The sequence below is a fragment of the Alosa alosa genome, chromosome 8 (assembly GCF_017589495.1).
Source record: "Alosa alosa isolate M-15738 ecotype Scorff River chromosome 8, AALO_Geno_1.1, whole genome shotgun sequence".
NCBI lineage: Eukaryota > Metazoa > Chordata > Actinopteri > Clupeiformes > Clupeidae > Alosa > Alosa alosa.
In genome coordinates this window covers 25,062,841-25,085,158 of record NC_063196.1, presented here as the reverse complement: position 1 = coordinate 25,085,158, position 22,318 = coordinate 25,062,841, and the positions used below count along the sequence as shown (strand labels likewise).

General features: G+C 44.9%; 1 protein-coding gene across 6 annotated transcripts in view; it reads right to left on the bottom strand.

Moving 5' to 3' along the window:
* disp1 (dispatched homolog 1 (Drosophila)) overlaps positions 1 to 22,318 on the bottom strand; it is a 63,495-nt gene that overhangs the window by 4,777 nt on the left and 36,400 nt on the right. For 4 of the 6 annotated variants that reach the window (XM_048250837.1, XM_048250839.1, XM_048250841.1 and 1 more), the window contains 4 exons: positions 14,572 to 15,199; positions 1,736 to 1,765; positions 1,049 to 1,172; positions 806 to 933 (listed from right to left, as the gene is read on the bottom strand). In XM_048250837.1, coding sequence (XP_048106794.1) covers positions 806 to 933; positions 1,049 to 1,172; positions 1,736 to 1,765; positions 14,572 to 15,158 — 869 coding nt within the window. In that variant the 5' untranslated portion in view covers positions 15,159 to 15,199. Of the gene's footprint in view, positions 1 to 805; positions 934 to 1,048; positions 1,173 to 1,735; positions 1,766 to 14,571; positions 15,200 to 18,890; positions 19,049 to 22,318 lie in introns of those variants that run through there. The other 2 variants (XM_048250843.1, XM_048250838.1) reach the window with 2 other exon arrangements.

The window sequence follows — 22,318 nt, the reverse complement described above, 5'->3', positions numbered from 1 at the left end:
TTTCTTTTCTGCTTTTCCATAGGGCAACATTTATCACCGAACTATGGATACATTTATGATGAAGCAGTAAAACACATTTAATATAAAACTACAACAAAACTAAAGCAAACATGAAATGATGACTTTAACTGAACTGACTCTCTGCCTATGACTAGCACACAACTATGACGTCATGACACAATTAAAGACATTCAGTCTGCTGGAAAAAAAAAAAATGTCTTAAAATGGGAGGCCCTGGCAGGCTCGCCATGACAAAAGACTTGATTCTAGGTTAGAGGTGGAGGAATCCTTGGTCATATTGTTATTATTAGTCATCTCAATTATTCTGACCACTGCCATTATCAGTGACGGGAGCCAGGAGTGGTGCCGACAGAGGTTCAGAGGCGGCCACATCCTGTCCCGGAGACAGGAAGTGCCTTTAATCAGTGCCCTCCCTTCAGGGAAGATGGAGAGAGTGAGCCAGGATAACTCTGCGACCTGCTGACAGGCCACGCTACAAAGAGATGCGCTGATTCTCGCCCCAGATACAGAGAGGATTACCATTCAGCTGCCAGGCGAATGATCCAAGATCAGAGTGGGAAGATGAGCCGCGGAGAAAAGAGGACTGTTTTTTCTTCATGAGAGCGAATCAAGTTGTTTTTTTCGCTCCCAAGTCTATCAACATCATCAATCAATTATTCCCCCCATCTTGGCCTGAGGCCTAATCCTAATTTGCCTTCATCAGGGATTTACATGAATGCGAGGTAGAGACTAGAGAGGACTTTTCGAATACAAAGAGTGGCCTTTGTTTGTGAGTTTCATTCACCTCTTGGCCTGCTCATCCGCATACTTGAAGGGATAGTTAGCCAGCGTCGCTTTGTATCCAGTGTTCTTCACCATATTGTTCCACGTCACCAGGCGCTGGCCAATTGTGGTGCCCCTTGGCTCGAAGCCCTGTGTAGCATTGTGCGATAATGAATTTACATTAGAGGAATTAAGGACATTACAAAGAGAGTTTAATTGAAGCAGAAACCAAGCTGGCAGACGGACATGGGATTCTGGCACTTACAAGTAAGGGGTCGGAGAAGTCGGGCGGATCTGGCACCAGCATGCTAACGAGGGCACAGACTACTATGAGGACTGTGCAGACCCCCAGCACAACCACCGGCCAATCAGCGATGAGCTCCGCATAGCTGGATAAAAAGAAGTGAAGTACTTGGGTTATTTTCTTTCTCTAAATACATGCCCTAAGGGTTCATTTACATTTAGCAAGAATCCAGAAGAAAGGGTAATAAAAGTTTGTACACTTAACATAACTTTTACTGCTATATAGAGGCTTAAAAGGTCAACAGTAAAGACCATGTTCATAATAAACAAAGTAGACTGAGTGTCTTTGGTAACAACACTAACACTATTACTAACAATAGTGATGATTATATATTTGTTCACTGTCAGGATTGGGATGAGAAAAGCAACAGTCAGTCAATCTTTTAGAAGGAGCAATAATGTCGAACTGAAGAGCGGAGATTTATCATGGGGCAGATGGAGTCCAGGTACAAGCAGTTATTTTTCACTTCGATAACTCAGCTGACTCATGACAGGGGAATGATTACTTGGCTCAGAGTGGGTATGATGGGGCCAGACATCATATTTTGTAACGGGAAAAAAGAGTGGGTGCGAGAGAACGAATGAGAAAGATTGAAAGTGAGAAAGATTGAAAGTGAGCAAGAGAAGGCAAGATTTAGGCATGTCCTACCTTCTGGGGAAGCGAAAAGGCCTTGAAGGGCTGAAAAAGAAGAAAACATAAAGATCAATCAGGTTTACATTTAGAAGTCAAAGCAACATCCAATCAAAACCAGATTCACTTTCAGGCTTTATGGGAGAAATATGGTTTTTTTTCATGACATGCTTTCACTCTGCACAACCCCCTTACACACCTTGTGTAGAACAACTCACTCTATTCAAAATGACTTACCCTAGGGGCATCATGATCTTTTCCCCCACTTTCTTTTTTTATTTGGTTAACTCCTTCTTTAAATCAGTATCAGACCTTGTTCTTTTGCTTGACATTTGCCTGGAAGATTTGTTGGGTTATGAAATCGGGAAGAGAAGTAAATAAATAGTCTGGGAATAATTCCGGAAAGGCAGAAACCCAATGACTACAAATAAGAGAGATGTTCAAGTGCAGCTTAGGCTTTATTAACCCAATGGCCCAATGATGACCGGATAGGTCAAGATGTTACAATAAACGGGAGCTTCGGCATATGCTGCATGAACAATAACTCAAGAGAGCTTGTCTTACTGGGCTGCGGGAACAGTCGTGTATTTTTATTTATTTTTTTTTTTAAGATGCGACAGTTTGGCCATAAACGCAGATGTCAGGGATACGCAGTAGGCTTCCCTGATGCCATATGAAGCTTTCAGCTGCGGCAAATTTGTCTGGACTTCCCATCAGAGGCGTCCCCGAGCAGTGGGAAGCCTCCGGGCCAACACCAGAGAGGGAGTAGGAGTCACCACGAATCAAAAACGCCAACAGGTCCTCAGGCAAATGAAAACTATTAAAGAAGGGGGAAGATGAATCTGCCATGCCCCACTAGAGCTCACTGAGAAATGCATACATACATAGATCCACACAGACGAGACTAGGAGCATGATAATAATGAACAAATAGTTTTATGCCCAATACATACATACTGTATACACACAGACATACAAAAGTTCTATTGCTGCAGGCTTGAAATGCCATGCAATGCTTTTTACCAAATTATTATTCTTTTCAGTAAAATATATTCTAGACCACAAGGACAAGAACAAAGCAGAATTAGGCAAACAATGCGTAAACTGTACTAAACTCAACTATTGATGCATTTTCATACCTAGATCTCCAATGATTGCCCCCTGTTATTGACTAGTTCATTTCAATTGCAATACAAGTCAAAATGCCAACAAGCAAAGGGCTTAGGAGTTTATAAACGCATAATGCACAACGACCGGAAATTAGTCTACCAAACAGGAAGTGAGCTACAAGGATTCCTTGAGGCAGCCAATAGAATGAAACCTACTATGAAACAACTGCATAGCAATATGCCTATAGGGCCAAGAGGTGGCTGTCGTTCACCTCCTTTCCCATTTTTAAAGAGAATCCATGGAATGCTATAATTAGTGGTTGCCATGGCACCGCGCAGCACAGATGAACAAAAGCTATTGGCAGGAATTTTTCACCACAGGGTAACTTCTAGGGAGGCAATAAATCCCTTTAAAGTTCGCTAGACATGTTAATACGCCTACCAGATGTTGTGACTGCATGGTCTTTGAAGAATCTGCATATTCTCTCTTCCTCTACAAGGTGAGTCCCATTAAGTCTTGTTAACAAGAGGCAAAGTACGCCTCCTTTTCGGTGCAATCAGGAGAAAAGTACACAAAGCCAGAGACTGACCTTTTAAAAAAGAAATCTCGTGGCCTGATAGGAACCAATGACAGCTAATGAAGACCACATTTTCCTCCCTCGAAGCTAAAACCGGCGAGGCTCGCCAAGAGAAAATCGGTCAGTTAATTTATAACCGTTTCAGCATTGTCAGTTGCTTTTCCATTTATGGGCCTTGAACTGTGGCATTTGAGGCCATGACAGCGCATGATGGTCCAAACCCAGAGAGGAGTTAATGGAAAAATAGTTGGACCAAAAATCACGCAAATAAAACATCTTCACTTCGAGGGCCATCAAAGGGAGCTTGGGAGACTGACTGCATCCCCAGAGATCTGTTTCGAGTTTTGTTGCCTTCGGTTTAATGACAGCTGGGTCTGTTTCAGCATGTCAGGATTTATGACAAATATCAAAACAGACACACTGTGCTGGTCAAGCATTTTTTTTTGTGTTTTTTGTGGAGATCCCGTGTTAATGTATGGGTTACAGGCTTTGTATTGGTCTTGCGAGCAAAGGGATGCAAGGGTTCAACTGTGATGAGAAAGAAAAACACACGCCTGAACGGCAGACCAATTTTCACTCTGTTCTAACTGAGCCTGTGGGAAACAGGAGCTGCAATGTGAGGAGACAGAATTATGTCCTCAATACTCCCTGTGAAGGGTTGAGAAGTATGTGTAGAAAGGGGTTGGAGATGGGGGTGAAGAAAGTAGTTCAGCAAGTTTTTTAGATACGGATGGTCTCTAGTGAATGAATGATCACACAGCCTCTAAATCCATTGGGACACTGCACGCTACGGTCATACCCCCACCCCAACCCCCGACCCCACCCCCTCCTCGATATGCCTCGGAAGCTGGTTTCCATGTTATTCCAACATGTAGGGGAACCGTCCCCTTTCCCCCCCCAAATCCCTCTGTTGCCTTTTTTTGTGTCAAGTAGCTGTAGAAAATGTTATTCTACTTTCCAACGAGGAAATGTTTGTGGATCACTGGGGTTAATTAATAAAGCAAATACGATGCTGGCAGGTCAGGCGTGCGGGCGATGATGAGCGTTGAAACACTATGCGAGAAGCCTGGGTCAAAGGTCAAAATGGGGCCACAAGGGAGTTGGAGAGGGAGGGAGGGGTGTTAACAGACGCACAGATATTTTAGGGGGAAAGGGAGGGGGGGACGTTCAAGTTGGGGCAAGACCAATTACTGTCAACTGTGTCAATTATTTGCCTGCCTGATCAAAACACGTCAGGGCCAACTACTTACAATTACAGATGTTTTGAAGCAATTACGAAAACAAATGGAGGGAGAGGATGACAGATATGGAAAAGAAAATCGCGGGCAGGGAAACTCTCAGAGATGTCCAAAAATAGAGGTCGAACTGCCTCTTTCTGAACATGAGAAAGTGTAAGGCAGTTTTGGAGGGGGAAAAAACATTGAAAAATCTGAGGACATTTCCTAAGCTCTTGCTTTCATCATTGAAAAAAGTCACTTCAATTGCCACATCTGCTCTGGAGCTGGAGTGCAATTACAGCCCATACGGCTTGTTTAGGATACTTTAGTTCCACGTTAAACAAAAACAGAGAAGCTGTTTTGCCGGTGTTAGAAGGATACTGTACATCATACAGACCCTTTCAATCTGTTCCAAGAGGATTTCTGGTTGAAATGTTCAAAACTAATGCAGATACTTGATACTAACCCAAATGAATCTGACTTTAGCGTAACACTCTACATAATGTCGACCTTAAAGCTTGTTTTTTTGTCGTTGTTTGTCGCCAAGTAACAATTAGTTGTTTTCTGTGCCACCGGAAATGCCTTAGAAACACAAATGTTTGTTTATGCTGTTGAAAGGTCTATAGGGTTGTACCATGGCACTGCACAGGTGAACCTATAGAACCCTACAGGAACTGATAAGAGTTAAGCCTTTTACACACATGCAGCCTATGAATGGCGTATGCATGACGCCTGCACAGTTGCTTGCTGTGGCCATCTTAAACAGGTACTTCATATAGCCCAGATAATATATGTGACTGAACATCAGCAGAGCATTCTTGTATATTTTTCCGAGATCCTCACATCACCCAGAGAAAATAGCTCAATGCCAAAACACTTATGTGCTAACTCATACATGCTCAACAGTCTATGTCCATGCAAAATCCATACATTTTATTTGATCACGTTGTAACTTCCTTGGACTTCATCAACTCATGAGGACTTGGGCCAGCTCATGACAACTCTGAAACCGGATGAATTTTCTGACCCCTAAAATATAAGCTCAACTGACCGATGATATGAGTGAACCATCTGAAGGCCAAAAAAACCAGCAAAGGTTTTAAAAAAGAGATCAATGCATTTCCACGTTGAGAAATGCTTGCTAATTGTGAAATTCAAGAGACCGAGAATACTTTCAAACGTAACTCCAGGAGGACTCCTCAAATGATTCCAAAGGCCTGCAGAAGATTTATCTAACGCAGGTGTGTTGCACCATTCAATTATGCAAAGCAGCTAGTGCAACCTACCTAGAAAGCCAATTATAGGGAAATCTTACAAATGATCTAATCATAAATGCTACGGTCTCAATATGCAAAGCAACATCTAGATATGCCATGGTCACTCTGGAAATAAGTGCTTTGAGTAGATGACATAATAAAGCATAGATAAAATAGTGTTATTAGGCCATAATTACTTTGTCTTACTCTTTCACCCTGTTTTTAGGATTAGAGTTAAGTTACAGAGATGGCCTTTTACACCGTAGTAGAACCCAGCATGGCCTCATTGGCTCTCATATCATGAACAGTTCAGGAGGGAAAGCACATGCCTCCTCCCATGGAAATGTGTGCTGCTTCCTTCCCATATTTACTATTAGCAAAATGCTTCAAGATTAACATAAAAACCTCTTTAGTAAGTACCTTAACGACTGGATAATTATCAGTACTAGAAAGTAATGTTGTAAAAGTTGAGCAAGTGATTTTATGTGTTCTATTTATGCTCATTGGTCACAATGACTGACTGTTTCAAAAGGGGTTAAATTTATGGTGATGTCTAAGCATTTTGATTGTTATCCTTATAAAACATTCAACGGTGCTAATAAATATTTTGCAGTGTTTTAATTCCAGCTTTAAAAATGCAGTCCTTGACCTACCTAATTTTGTTTGAGTCTTTCTGCGCTAGTAGGCTTATATGTTTATGTGTTCACACATACCACATTTGTGTGAATGTGTGTGTGTGGGTGTATAGGTCTTTTTTTCACAGAGATTCCACATTAACCCCAAGAAGAAGAGACGTCATCAGCCGCGCTCCCTTGTCTAAACAGAGGCAGCAGAATGCCTCCCTAGCGCATGCATTCAGATAGCCTGCTGTTTGTGTGAGCGAGACGGCGCTTTAGTGTGTGTGTGTGTGTGTGTGTGTGTGTGTGTGTGTGTGTGTGTATGTCTGTTGGAGGGACACACAGAGGGCAACGTCCATCAGGGTTCGGGGTCTGGAGGCCACACCTGCCATCTCCACATTCTTGCTGTTGAAATATGGGCGTGTGTGGATTCCAGGCATACAGGCTGGATTTCAACACTGTAGCCAATAGTTACAAGCTGTCCATGAGATGCCTTTATTATCCCCCGGTCCTGTCCCTCTGCTACGGCCCAACAGAAGCTCCCCCTAAACCCCAAGACTCAGGTGGGGGGTTAAGAAATTACAAAGTTGCATAATTCACCACGTAGAATGTCTACTGCAAGTGAACCGAGTCAAAATCTTTTTTTGTTTGTTTTTAAAGTCAGCTTTGTACTTGACTTATGTGTCCTTAAAGAACTTCTGGAGGGCTACAATAGGAATGGGTGTGACAAGAGCCTGCCTGGAAGCAGAACATCCCAAACGAACTGGCCTATTTAGTTAAAATTTAACGTCAACTAACAACTTTTCACGCCCAGAGGCAGAGGTTTGTTTTAGCACGCAAACAAGTCTCTGTCGCGATGAAAGGTGTCTTGAGACTTGAACACAACGACTTTCTGTGGCACTCTCTAGCTTTCACTGACACCCGTTGGGTAGACCTGGTTTCCAAGCAGCGTGACACCATGGAAACTGGAAACAATCCATCATGGAGCTGATGCAGGGCAGACGCAGAGACCTCCTGAGTCCCCAAATCCAAACAGCGCAGCTGCACCTGCGTGTCACCAGACCGTTGTGAGGCAAAGCAGGCAGTCCTTGCAAATACACAACTCTGCTACTCACAGACAACGCAACAGACAGCAAAAATACACATACAAAAACACACACCAGACCGCTGTGAGGCAAAGTAGGCAGTCCTTGCAAATACACAACTCTGCTACTCACAGACAACGCAACAGACAGCAAAAATACACATACAAAAACACACACCAGACCGCTGTGAGGCAAAGCAGGCAGTCCTTGCAAATACACAACTCTGCTACTCACAGACAACGCAACAGACGGTAAAAATGCACATACACAAAAACACACACCTGCTCAACCAATCAGCTACATGCGGCTGGGCTGACAACGGAAAGATCCTGCATAAACCTAGAGACAAAGAGCTATCGACCATCGCCTAATGTTGCATGAATGTGCTATTTCAAATAAAATATTTACAACCCCTAAACATCACTTAGTCCACAACTAGGTGTAATTCCTGACTGGGAAACTAGCCCAGAAATATGGTGGAGGAAAGTTAGATTGGGGAAGTTTATGAAAATTCGATTAGGGCTAAATGCAACTATTATTTTCATAGTTTATTGATCTGTCGATTCCCTTCTTGATTAACCAAATAGTTGTTAAATCGATAAAATGTCAGTAAATTGTGAAAATATCTTGATCAGTATTCCCCAAAGCCCAAAATCTGGTCCTCAAATGCTGTTAGTCCACACGGCAAATCTATTTAGTTTACGGTCATAGAGGAATAAGTAAAGCAGAAAATATTAAAAAGTTTAAGAAGATGTAATCAGTAAATTCTAACAAAATTGATGAACCGATTGCTAAAATAGTTGTTAACAATAGGTGATAACTAATCAATTAATTGTTGCAGCCCTCGTTAGCACCATGCAGTAGACACACACACACACTGACAAATGTATAGCAAGCCCCGAAGGCCAGAGGTGGACATATTCTCCCTTCAATGCAACTGGGTCAACTTCAAGGTCCCCCTCCCCATCCTTCGCCCCTTAAGCTGGGCCTCCTGCTTCAACCACTGTGATAAGGTGCATGTCTAGACAGACAGCAGACTTCCTTCAGTAAGCTTGTCCAGGTAGGGCCAGGTCGCTTTGTTTACACACAATATCCAGTTGCAGTTTCTTCTGGGGCGTTACTTCCCAGGTTCTGCCCTGATAGATATACTTAAGGAAGTCACAGTGTTACTGGTGCGATACGGTTTCAGATAAAAAAAACCTGTGCTGCAGAAAGTCCTTTTTGCCCACGCTCTCTGGGATAACTGGATCGATGAATCATGAATCTGCATTTGTGACTGAGATGATGAGAGCATAATCCGGTAATTATCAGAAAATAAGTCCCGACAAGGAGAACAGAACCCCGATGCGCAGTGGAGAATACATTATCCCGCTTATTATACGGCTACTTGCCAAAACGACAACAAGAAACTTAAAACAATGGGTCTTTAAAAATAATTGTGCTACCGTTTCGTGGCTTCCGCTGACAAAATAAATAGTTCGCCACACAGATAGAACTTGACAGTTTCAGGTGTTACGTGGCAATGTGTTACTAGCTGACTTTCACTTTTTAATGAGACGATGAGAGCATAATCTGCTAGGAGGAGATAATGGCCAGTGGATATTATATTGTTGGTTTCCGTTTTGCCCAAATTCAAGGGAGGAGGTGTTCTAGCTATTCTGGAGGATAACCATTGAAAAAAAAAAAAAAGATTTCCACTGAGGTAAAAGACGGTAGGAGAAAAGCAGGACAAATGTGTGTTTGAGTGTGTGGGTGTGTGTGTGAAGGAGAGAGACAGAGAAGAGGGAGGGATAGAAAGAGTAAGTGAGTGGGTGGAAAATTCCTACCTGCAGTTCACCAAGTGCACGAAACAGGCAATCGGTAAAAAAGGGAAAAAATATCTAAAAAATAACATTTACCTCAAACTTGTCTTACTGGGATTTATCAATTGAAGCTTACAAAATTATGAAGAACACATGAAAAGTAACATACACCCACAGTCTGGTCTCTCTCAGTGATCCATTGCTAAGCTAACCTATAGTCAACAACACCACACGCTTAAAGCTCCAGCTATGAAGCCATGCATCCGTAATAATCCTGTAGGGAGAACTTTATCATATCCTTCTAAGCAAAACTTTTTACAGTCCTGGAGTGCTGAGCTGCGGGCTCTTCCTGAGGTGTCCCTCGGAGTCTGCAGGCAGCTCCATCCTCCGAGGGTCATCCGTAGTAGAGGTGGAGGTAGGGTGGAGGTGGAGGTGGAGACACCAAACACCCGTCCTGAACTTAAGCTTCACTAACAGCACAGCACACACAGAATAAGAGTGACTGAGCATAAAAGAGAGAGAGAGAATATGAGCATGCTTGTGTGTGTGTGTGTGTGTGTGTGTGTGTGTGTGTGTGTGTGTGTGTGTGTGTGTGTGAGAGAGAGAGAGAATATGAGCATGCTTGTGTGTGTGTGTGTGTGTGTGTGTGTGTGAGAGAGAGAGAGTGTGAGAGAGAGAGAGAGAGATAGAATATGAGTATGCTTGTGTGTGTGTGTGAGAGAGAGAGAGATAGAATATGAGCATGCTTGTATGTGTGTGTGAGAGAGAGAGAGAGAGAGAGAGAGAGAGAGAGAGAGAGAGAGAGAGATGGAGTGAGAGAGAGAGAGAATATGAGCATGCTTGTGTGTGTGTGCATGTGTGTGTGTGTGTGTGTGGGAGAGATAGAGTGAGAGAGAAAGAGAGAGAGAGAGTAAGTGAGCGAGAGAGCGAGAGAGAGATCTCAAATCAGACACAAAAAAACTCCTTCAAAGCTAATTTTAGAGTTATGACAGTATGTGGAGCAGACAGACGCTTTGATCACAGTTTACGGGGCACTGCGTGGGCTTTGATCTGCGGTGGGCACCTTTATGGGCTGTGCCTTCTGCTTGGGGGCCGTACTGTACTGTACGATACCATACGGGGGCCAGGGAGCTGTGCCGTGGCTGGGACCCAGGTTCTATGACCGCTGGGCAGACCTCTTCAAACACCCCGCTCCCACACACACTCCCACCCAGCCTCATGGTACTGATCAGTCAACTGTGTGTGTGTGTGTGTGTGTGTGTGTGTGTGTGTGTGTGTGTGTGTGTGTGTGTGTGTGTGTGTGTGTGTGTGTGTGTGTGTGTGTGTGACGCTATACAGACACACGTCTGCCTTCAGTAAACCTTAATGTCATGGCAGCAGGACAGAGGACTGGAAAAGAAAACATGAGGAATTAGAATTGCATGGGGATGGATCAGGGGGTGGGACGATGCTGATGGATGACCCTGGGAAAAAAGTATAGTATAGTATAGTATAGTATAGTATAGTATAGTATAGTATAGTATATATACTCTTTTGATCCCGTGAGGGAAATTTGGTCTCTGCATTTATCCCAATCCGTGAATTAGTGAAACACACTCAGCACACAATGAACACACAGTGAGGTGAAGCACACACTAATCCCGGTGCAGTGAGCTGCCTGCAACAACAGCGGCGCTTGGGGAGCAGTGAGGGGTTAGGCGCTTTGCTCAAGGGCACTTCAGCCGCTGCCCAAATAATCAGGGACCTGAGGGGTGGAAGGGGTGAGGGGTGGAACGTTTTTGCAGTAAATAACCACTGTTACCACACAACACAGAGTGGCAGATGCTGTGACTTCATCTACCACGCTCCCTATTTGAACCAAAATGAACCGACTGAATGAATATGACCTCCAGGGTCCAGTAGTATGTTTCTGTACATGTCTATTACAGATGACTTACTGTGATTACCCTGACACGAGCTGTCAGTGATTTATTCGCAAGGTCATGCTGGGCCACTGCGCTTCTGATATACTTGCTTCCAAAAAGGGCCTACAAATCATTAAACAGGAGATTCGACAGCAGTTTCGACTCTACGTGCCACAGCAGACATGGACAACCAGTTGTTATTGTAGATAATGCGCAAAGCCTTCTCAAACTGACACCCTGAAATCGATAGCACCTAGATCATTTTCAGACAGCCTTGCTGGTTGGGGCATGCAGCTGTCAAGACAAACCATTCTTCTATATTTATTTAATATTTGCTTAGAAAGGCTTCCGCTGTGAAACCTCAGATCCGGGGCTCTAACAAATGGAATTAGCTAGATCAAAATGAGTCTCTTGGCAAGAGAAAGTTTGCAAGACTATTCAATGTCCATGAGCTCCGGTGATCAAATACACAAGTACTAGACAAAGTCGAGGTCTGACACTCACAGACAGATGGTCCAAGGTACTTGTCTTACTTGGCTCCATGGTAACATGACGGAACTCGCATTTGGATTCGGATGATAGCATTATGCAACAAATCAGAGTCAACAGCCGCACTCCTCAACACTTGCTATTCTAAACACGGGGCAACAACTCCCAACCTGTTAGTTCAAACCAAACTAAAGGCTAGACACGTTTGTGTGTGCCTCTGCATGAGTGTTTGTGCATTTGCATGTGCGTGTGTGTGTGTGTGCCTGTGTGTGTCGGAGATAAAAAAAAAAAAACAGGAATGTGGCATGAACAAAACGAGAAGACGGGTGAATGGAATGTGAGGACAGAGGTCAAGAAGGCCTCGTGACCTGAGCAGAGCTCCCATCATCCCCCTCTGTCAGTGCAGCTCATAGTTGGCCTTTCAGCCACAGCAGCAGCAGAAACAGGTAGGCAGGGAGGCTGACTGGTCTGAAACGTCTCTGCCTCAACACGTCCTGTCCTCTGACACTCATGTGAATGAAAAGAGAAGGTCTTATCAACGAGGCACTTGGGGTAATGAATTTCCCTGAACAAGAACCTTGCGATTACCGCGCCGACAGTGGTAAAGAACTGGACGCGACAGGGTAGGATTCAAGGTCGAAGTTGCCGGCGCCTCTAGAACATTCTTTGTGCAAGCAGGGTTCTGTTTCGTCGGCCACAGGAGCTTGAAAAGCCATTTGAGACCACCCCTGCCAAACAGCTGACTGCTCAAGGACACCAATTCAACTCTCCGACTGTTCCTTCGCTCAAACTATTTATGCGTATACATATAAAAGAAACATAAAAATCATGGTGATGGATAATCTTACCAGTCAGACATTGACTACTTCTAATGCATTTCCCAGCTCCTAAAGGAAAGTCCTTCGGACAAAACGGAGAGGCCGGTTTTTCTTTTAGGCCCATGCAAGGCCACTATTTTTCATTTCAAAACGTAAACACATATACCACAAATTGACAGTGTTTTAACTTGCAGGTGTCTCAATTACAGGGAAACTCTATTCACAACAGAGACAGAACATCTCAAAGCTGACAAAAGCCTTGTGCAAATGTACTTTCAACCACATGTACTTGAGCCACCTTTTGGCCTATCTAAGGGGGCCTTCACAAAACACCACAGTGCACAGGGCTAAGGGCGCTCTCTGGTCTAGACTGCCTCTTGATCTGAGAGTAACACATAGTAAAGTCGTTCAGGGGCCTCCCGTCCGAACATCAGGAAAGATCCATTTCTCGCCCCAGCCCGGGGCCTTATCACTCCGTCTCCAGTCACTGCGGCTTTCCTGTCACCTCTGGGGCCCCAGGACGCATGGCACCGACGTACCGAAGCGCTGAGGGTAACGAAACGCGAGCGGTAATTCAAACCTGTCATCGCCGCACAAGAGCGACCTGTTTGGTAAACAGAGCCCGTTCAACACAGGAGGCACACAGCGAGGGCCACATCTGCACCTCATTGCCGAGAAGCGGAGGAAAGGGCTTGGGGGGGGGGGGGGTACCAAAAGTGGTGGAGATGAAGAGTGGAGGTGAGGCTGGGGGTTTTGGGGAGACACGGATAGCAGCAAATGCACCCAAATGATTGCAATGTTATCCTCATCGAACATGACCACCCATTGTGAAAACGCAACCTGATGGGGTCCTCTGTACACATTCGATGTGGAGGCATAAATCTAATCTGCCGAAGCCACCCACAAAGATAGAGAACATCACTGTAATGAGAGGAATAGGGGGGTGGGCGTGTGGGGGGTGGGAGTGGGGGTTCTAATTCGATTGGGGAGGGAAATTTCCATGCATTTGCCCGAGCTAAACTATAGTCTTACATGAGCATGAAACCTCCAACTACTGGCTACCACCACGAGGCAACTGACCTAAGTAAATAATTACACCCTGGTCTAGTTTTTTTTTCTGCTGTCAAATATAGGACTGCTCGACTAAAAAAAAAAAAAAAGGCATGTAAGTCCCCCTGCTTTAAAAAACTGAACTAGAACTTGAGAAGATCGAAAGCTGCTGCTGCTAAAATTGGCAACAGTTACTCCAAAAAAAAACAAAAGCAAATGTTTGTTGACTAATGAGTTCAATATTCTGCCACCACAGGCTGAGAAGCAAGCCATATGTGCATGTGTCTGTGGATCGCAGATGAGGAACAGACTAGAAGCGCCTCCAAACACCACCGCTGTTAAAAGACAGTAAATAAATGTCATCCTGAAACGTTGAAGTTTACCAATATGAGTTTGGTTATACTCTACAGCCCGATACACTCGCTTTCAGAGATCATTTGGCTTGTGTGATCTCTATGGCGATACTGTGTGTGTGTGTGTGTGTGTGTGTACATGTGGGGTGTCTGTGTGTGTGTGTGTGTGGGAAATAAGACAGGCAGATCTAGAGACCCTCTCAGCTGATGACTTGAGGTACTCCACTGGGCCTAAAAGCCCTTAGATCTGCAGACTTGTGATCTCTCTACTTGCTGTCAGTCAAGGTCAATTTGGCGAATAGATCAACTGACTTTAACCGCACAGTCATACTGTATACAGGAGGTGTTTAGCATTATCTCTTCCAAAGCAATAACACCTTTACTGATGCATGTGGAATCAAATAAAACAACAAAAATGAAATGCTAGAGAGGATTTTTTTTATTTATTCCTCCAAATAGAAAAAAATTAAGAAAAAAATACAGTGAAGTCTGAATGTTTGGACAGCGCAGAGAATGTGTGTGTGTGAGTGTGTTCTGAGTGTGAGTGTTCTGAATGTTTGTGTGTGGGACAGCCTACCTGAGGGCGGCCATATTGGGCTGGTTCTGGAAATGCTCCCGCCAGCGTTGCTGCATGCAGAAGGCTGCCGAGCCCTGGATGCAGCAGGCACCCCCATGGAGCCCGGCCGCCGCCGGATGGTTCTGGAAGAGGTGGCACTCCTGCTGGCTCCTATGGCAACAGAGTGCGGGCGGGTGGTAGGGGCAGCGGAGGCAGCACGGCGGTGGCAGCGGTGGAGGAGTGGTCAGCGTTGGCGAGAGGAGCCTCTGCGCTGCAGAGGATGCGGAGGAAGAGGAAGAGGTGGAGGAGGAAGGCGGCCGGAGGGAGCCGTTGGGCTTGACGCCACCGTTCGACCTCTGGGCACCTCCGGCGAGCTGCCGGGCATCTTTGGGTGGTGCAGTGGGTGCTGGCTTTGTCACAGGGGGGTCCCGCTCCTCCTCCTCCTCCTCGCCGTCTGTGCCCAGGGCCGAGGGGATGGCATCTTGGCTGGCGGAGCCTCCACTGGAAGCTGATCTGGAGGTGGTGGGTGCATTGCTGGCGCTAGTTGAGGGGGGGCTGCTGCTGTTGCTGAAGGGCTGGAGGTCACTGGTCCCTTCACTCAGGGCCATGGTCCCCTCCCCAAAGGCTTTCTGCTGGTCTCACCACTCTTCTGGGGGTCAGGGAAAAGTGAGAGAGACAGAGAGAGAGAGAGAGAGAGAGAGAGAGAGAGATATTCATTAACATTCCATGGAATTTCAGCAGCATCACTGCTAACCCTTTTTTAGTTTGAATGAGTCTATGTCACCCATGGAAGCAATGGCAAAACATCTAACACGCTGTTTGCTCTGGAAACTGCAGCGAGAGAGCAGTCATCCCACCTGGCAAGGTCATGGTTGTCTCACCATGGGTCTGTACGCACTAGCAATAGTCATAGATGTCCCACACGGGACTACTATTGGCTAGCTCCATTTGTGCAAGATGACTGGACCCTCTTGAGTGAGACCAGACACGGACACTGTGCTTAAACTGGATGTCAGAACAAGTAAGAAAGCAGCCATGTGTCTTTAAAACATTCTCCTCTTCTTCCATTCCATCACAGTTAAGCATTTCAGAGGAGCATCAAGAATGGCCCAGAATAGTCAAAGCAAGCTCTACAGTAAAGGGTACTCTTAAAACACAAACAGTCCAAAGCGCCATCAAAATGCAACTTCATCCTGTACATTTGGCCAATTCAAACACATGACACAGTCACAGATGAAGGAAACATAAGTTGCAGTGCACCCACGTCGGGTCCTGACCTCCTCAGCCCACACTGCACTTGTGCACAAGTGTTCTCGAGAGATGATCTCAGCGAAGAGACAAGAACCATACAAGCAGGTAAGTAACAAGGGCCAAACATTACAGTGCTCCATCAACAGGCGGAGCCCAGGTCCTGTGGGTAAAGATGTGCAGACGGTGACTACGTTACCAGCCGGGTCCTGAGACTGAACAGAGGTCTGTAGGTTCGCCCGGAGCACCGGAGGGGTTTGAGCCCTCAGCTGGATCCGATTACAGGCAATGGATGGGGGCTGTGTCATATCAAACAGAAACCCTCGAAGAGAGAAGTGATCGTCTCGGGGCCGGTGTAGTGATACGCTCTGCGTGCACTTCAAAAAGTCCCGGCGAAGCGCACTTCACAGGGTAATGCATGGTTGTAATGTTGGCACAAAGCCTGACTGCCGTACCATTATGTAAAAGACAATAATCAAATCCAGAGTTAATTACCTTCCTTGAGTTATAACCCGAAGAAGGTCTTTGACAGAGACATGGTGCATACACACTGTTATAGTTCATATCATATTTATGCAAACCAAAATCTTCCATGAGTGGCAATAAACCAAGAAACCTATTTATGGGATGCTTTTCAGGGGGATCTTGACAGGACTGTACACACTCTCAAGCTCCTATTTAAACCACTTGTAAAAAGCCAAGGACCATCTTTCACACAACTGGCTTGTTGCTGGCAAGTTACTGTCCCAAATAAGCAACAGGCTACTGAAAGAGACAAGTGTGTCTTTGGGGGCAAAGCTCGCAAACAGCTTTTCCACACACAGGGCCACCTCTTGCGTGTGGAGTGCGTGTGCATAGCGCTAAACACTCTGAAATATCTCGCCCACACCAACAGAACTGGTGGTGTTCACGTTTGACCCGCATCCATTTAAAAAAAAAAAAAAAGTATCAAATAGAAAGCCCCTTTCTGCATGGGCGAACCCGGCAGGGAAATGGAGGGAAAATTACAAGGGCGACGCCAGCGTGAATGTGACCAATGTGATGGTGCTGTGTCTGCACACAGGGGAAGGGAAGAAACCTGAGAATGACAGCCGTTAAAGCGTCCCAGTTGGAGGAGAGGAGGGAAGAGACAGTAGAAAGAGAGAGAGAGAGAGAGAGAGAGAGAGACAGACAATGATGATGTCTCACTTGGCGGGGTCGGGTTGGACAGCAGGGTGTTTGAAAACAGGCAGATGGTTTCCCCCCCACCACAAAAAAATCCCAGACAGGGTTTAGCAGGAGAGTAAACAGAGGACTAAATAACTTTGCTGACCCTCATTCAAAATGCCATTTTCAGTGATCCTTGATAACCCTAATATATGGGTCAGGAGTTATGTGCCTTACCAAGCAATGCACTCTGAAGGCATATGCTTTTCATATTCCCCAGCTTAGTGCGTTTGTTTGTGATGAATAAAAATTAGGACATTTCCTCAATAAGACGCACATCTCTTGTTTGTGGGTCTTAATTGTCTTTGACAATCCCTGGAGTCGGCCACCTTGTAACCAAAACTTTGTGTTTTAATGCTTACACAACAACATACGCGAGAAAAACATTTCAAGTGGGGAGACCTCAACTGCATTCGACAAAATCATGTTGCTCAAACTGGAAACATCTGCCAGAAAAACCCACAAATACACACACCAACAAACACACACACACACACACACACACACCACCCTGCTGCTAAAGGAATTCAGCAGGAGCCTGAGTGTCCCATTGCAGGACATTGACAAGCAGGTGAGACATCCACAGCGGTCTACACGAACAACACAGAAAGGTCTGTGCAGCCGAGGCAGGGAATGGCAATGACGACTAGGCCGCATTTTCGGAAGGGCTGGATACTGTGGAGCGGTTTGGAAGAGCTTTCGCTCCCTTTCGGCAAAATTCTACCCCCTCTGAGTGAGACTGGAAGTCTTCGGCGACTACCACTGGTGCACACTGCCAGAGATACAGTTACAGAGCTTCCCAGCCCTTTAATTAGGGCTAGTAGATGCCAATTACAAAAAGAAAGTCAGAATACTAACTGCCTTCCGGGGAACTGAAAAAAAGAAGAAGTTTATTTCGGTAAACATGAGGCGGTATTGACATTGTGGGCCTAATTCAGAGACATCTCAACAGAACTTTCTCCTGGGGTTCCCTATTCAAGTGGCAAACCTCTCTAAAGCCATTTGAGGTAAATGTATTCTCCCAAAACTAAACAGAGCATCAAAGCTGTTCTGGCATTCCCACTAAGCTCTCACCTTGCACCCACCTCTCAACCTAAAACTCATGTGTCATAATATACAGAAGAACACCAGAGGCAGTCAAGAAATATTTAGGTGATGTCAGGAGAACGTACCTCCAGGCTGTCTTGTTTAGAACATCAAAGTACACCCATTTCACATGAAATTTGATTTATTGTTTGTGACGTTTGAAAGTTAGTCATTTTAATGAACTACTTTGAAAGAGGATTCCAAGTGTACAGTGCTCCTGTGTGACACTGCGTTGATTTATTTTAGCAGTGACAATATGTTAAAGTTGTTTGGTCATTTTGGTTAAAAATTTGTGAAAGGCCATTCCTAAAGGGTGTCCGGGATACCACACTGCGAATGTATACATGCTGCTCAATGCAAATACCAGCTTTGACAGATACAATACGGACGCGAATTTGATTTGTTTGAGAAGTTCTCCATTCAGCATAGTCAGGACAGGGTTCGTTACACTTCAGGCTAAACATAACAAGAATTTCCTTTTTAATGCACGTCAATGCTGTCCTCATGATAAATCAGTAATCTAGCCAATTCAACCGCCTATTTACTCAGCTTTCCGAATTGTTTTTTTTCTGAATCCAGTGACATCTAAAATAGCACACATACCGATACATCAACAGAATATCGATGAAAACAAATCGTTTAGTGAAAACCTCGTCGTTATTTGAGCACTACTAACTTCATTATACATTCGCATCTGCGTTTTCATCTCGAGCGATTGACATAGCCTACACTGCTAATGTTACATTTCCCGAAAAAAAAAAAAAAAAAACATAGGCTACAAAGGTTTGTCAACTCGTTACCTTGTGTATTGCGTCTCCCACGTCCAAGCCTCCCTTATTTCCAATTATCCTCCTACCGCTGCTTTGCAGCCGCTTTTCAGGGATCAAAAATCAGTTGATGCTCAATCAAATCCCAAACGAAGCAACAAGTCGCGGCGAGACGGCTTCTGTCTGATATATGAAAGCGTACAGCCAGAGGGACAAACACATGCAGTCGGCTTGGGAAAGACTAGGCAGTGGGCTGGAGCTTCACGCCAGCGCTCTGATAGGGCGCCTGTGATCACTCAGGACATTAACCCGCTCGCCGCAGCACGAAAGCAAACGAGTGACAGCATTTTCCCCCTGGCAGTGCGCTACACTAAGGCCGGGGTGATTATATAAAAAAAAAAAAAATAAAGTGACCTCATCTCGTTAACACTCCGACAGTTTTGTGGACTTTTTTGGATGCTGATGACAAATACGAACGTTTTTATTAAATGCAATAATATATGAGCAGTGAACACGTCATGTTCAAGCGTTGTCTTGAGTTATAGGCGTATTTATTACACGTTATAATAAGCTATGCCTGTCAAAATAAACACATTCCCTATGGATATTAAACAAGTCGTCTATGTTTGTTATTTTGCCAACAGTCATGATGTGATCACCGCCAAAGTGGCACAGCCTGGCTTACTAATTAATAGCCTAGCCTACAAGCAATGTCTGGCTTCCTTTGGTCTGCTAGATCTAGGCCTATTTTTTCATCGACTAGTCTACCGGCACTGACAAAAGTTGCCGTAAATAACTCGTAGGCAAAATGTTGTTTTAAGGCTAAAAATGTTTGAGTGTACTTATTTTTATTTTTGCAACACTCAAAAAACCAAACATCTTTTCCAGATTGTGAATTGGAATTGGAAAACAAGCCCTTCCGGCCACATCCTTGGGAAACTCGCTGGACGAATTCTCCACAGCGCATTCCGCTCAGCGGGAGCGGGCCGGGTCGCACAGCATCATGAAAAGGCAGAGGGGGAGGCTGTACCTGGCTTTCATTTCGCCTGTCTATTATAGTCAGCGCACAGTTCATATAGCAGCGCCATAATGCGCAATAAGGCTTTTTAGCCCGGGGGGACAAGCCCAGCCGCATTTTCTGATGATTGTACTCAGAAAAGCACGCAAATGGCTCTACGGGGCTAGTGGGCCTCTCCACTATATAAAAAACTGGTGCTGTGATATAGTCCTGGGCTAGAAAGATGCACAACGTAAAAACATAAATACTGAAGATATTAGGATTAGTGTTCATTCAGTTTTCCCTTTAGTTTAAGCATTACCACAGACCATTAACTGACAGCATAATAAATATACAGTGACATAAGATAAAGGCATTATTTCAAATGGATAAATTATTTTTTATCCTGTCCTCACTAGAGAAATCCTAAATTGAAAAAAGTGGAGAGAAAACAAAAAAAAAACTTTCAAGATGGTTTGAAGATACCCTCCCAAGTGCCCAGATTCTATAACAGGCATCTACAGATGAGATTAAGGAATAGAATATGAGATAGAGACGAGATGAGATGAGAGAATATGAGATGAGATCCACCATAACGTGATCATGTAACAACCCCTGACACATCAATACACACACACACACAGCTCTTGTGTTAAGCCCTGTCAGACTGTAAGGTTGCCACCCTCTCAGTCAGGCAACAGGATGACTCCAGGCGGCCAGGACGCAGGCCAGCACATCAAAGACCAAAAGTTCCTGGACGCGGTTCTAATCAAAGCACACTGCGCCCATCACTGATCACCCTCCGTTCATCAAACCGACAGGGTCGGCCAACAACATTACAGGGCCGAGCGCGCACGGGGAGTAGAGGCGAGGTGTGCAAACAGAGACAAAAGGTGAGGATGTGTGTCTGTCAACTTCACTTTCTATTACTTTCTCTGCTGTCGTTTCATTTTCTTTGGTCCTGAGAAATACATTAAATGTGCAGCTTTGAAAGCTGGCCTGCCTGACATATCCAATGGCCTCTGAATGTCAGCACGAGAACTCTCAGGGAACACTCAGCCCTAGAGCACCAAACTCTTAACAGCTGCGGAAAACAAAAACCGAGGTTCTCGCAAAAACAACGGTTTAATCTTACCATAAAAGACGACATTTGGCTATCTGCTGACGCCAAAATGTAAGTTGTTTCTTGTAAGCTATGGCAGACCGGGGTAAAACATTTATGCTTGAGCAAAATGCAGCGCAAACGCTGGAGGTTGCGAGCCAAAAGCCTCTCCCTCTTATGCATTCCAAAGACATAAAACATCAAACAGCAGAGAGAGAAAGAGAGAGAGGGAGAGAGAGAGAGAGAGACTAAGAAGTAAAAAGAAAACATTCATACAGAATTTTTTTAATCAAGAAATTGAATACGAGCCAACTCGATTTGATTTGAGAGTACATTTATGATGAGCTAATAGGCTATGGCAGCGATGAGGTCTGAAAGGAAGGATCAGATAATCTGATTACCCCAAGAGTACACTCTGTGGCAACCCAGCATTAAACAGGTTGATGGTTGACAAAATGTCAGTATAAGTGTATGAGTGTGTATGAGTGTGTGAGAGTGTGTGTGTGTGTGTGTGTGTGTGTGTGTGAGAGAGGGGAGTATGAGTGAGGGGGGGGGGCAGCCGGGCTGGCTGTGATAAGGGGGGCGGGGGTGGGGGGGGTACACCTCCATGCAGCATTGGTCGGATAGCTGCCCAGCTTCTGTGCGTCTGCGTTTTCGGAAACGGTGGGAAACCAAATCCCATTGACGCCTCTCTGGGGTGAGGACTGACATCTCCCAGCTGATTAGAGTTCCTCTCAAATCCACCCCTGACTCGGCCTCCACTAAAGGCTCACTAGGAATGCCTCATGCTTAGCGGGGCCAGCTCCTTACAAAAACTGAGCTAGAGTGCAGACGTTCGGATGACTGGCTACAAAACGGCTTGCTATTTCTCTCACAGAGACCATAGCGAAGTTGTACACTGTCGTCATACCAAGTTGAGGCACAAGAATTAGAAACTCTTACTTATCAATTCAAATCAAGAGAAAAAGCATATTTTTTTCAAACAAGATCTTATCTACAAAAAGCATGCGACAGACCATTTGGTCCATTTGGAGATTTGGAAAGAGATCACCATGCAGCTGTATGCTCAAAACACAAAGGCTGCACATTTTTAAGGGGCGCCGAGCCAAATCTTCGCGCCCTCACAATAGAGTGCTCTCCACAACCAATCTAAAGATATATCACGCAGGGGTCGTGTGCTGGATCGATTTCTGCACTTAAAATAATTTAAGGAAGAAATAGCAAGCACAGGTGCAGGGCGAAAGTCATGCTGGCACACTGGAATACAACCACATGCTGAGGCCACATGACGTGTATGGTTTCCATCATATTCCAGAGACAAGAATTTAGACCCATTAAAAAATCTTGGCTTTAAATACAAAC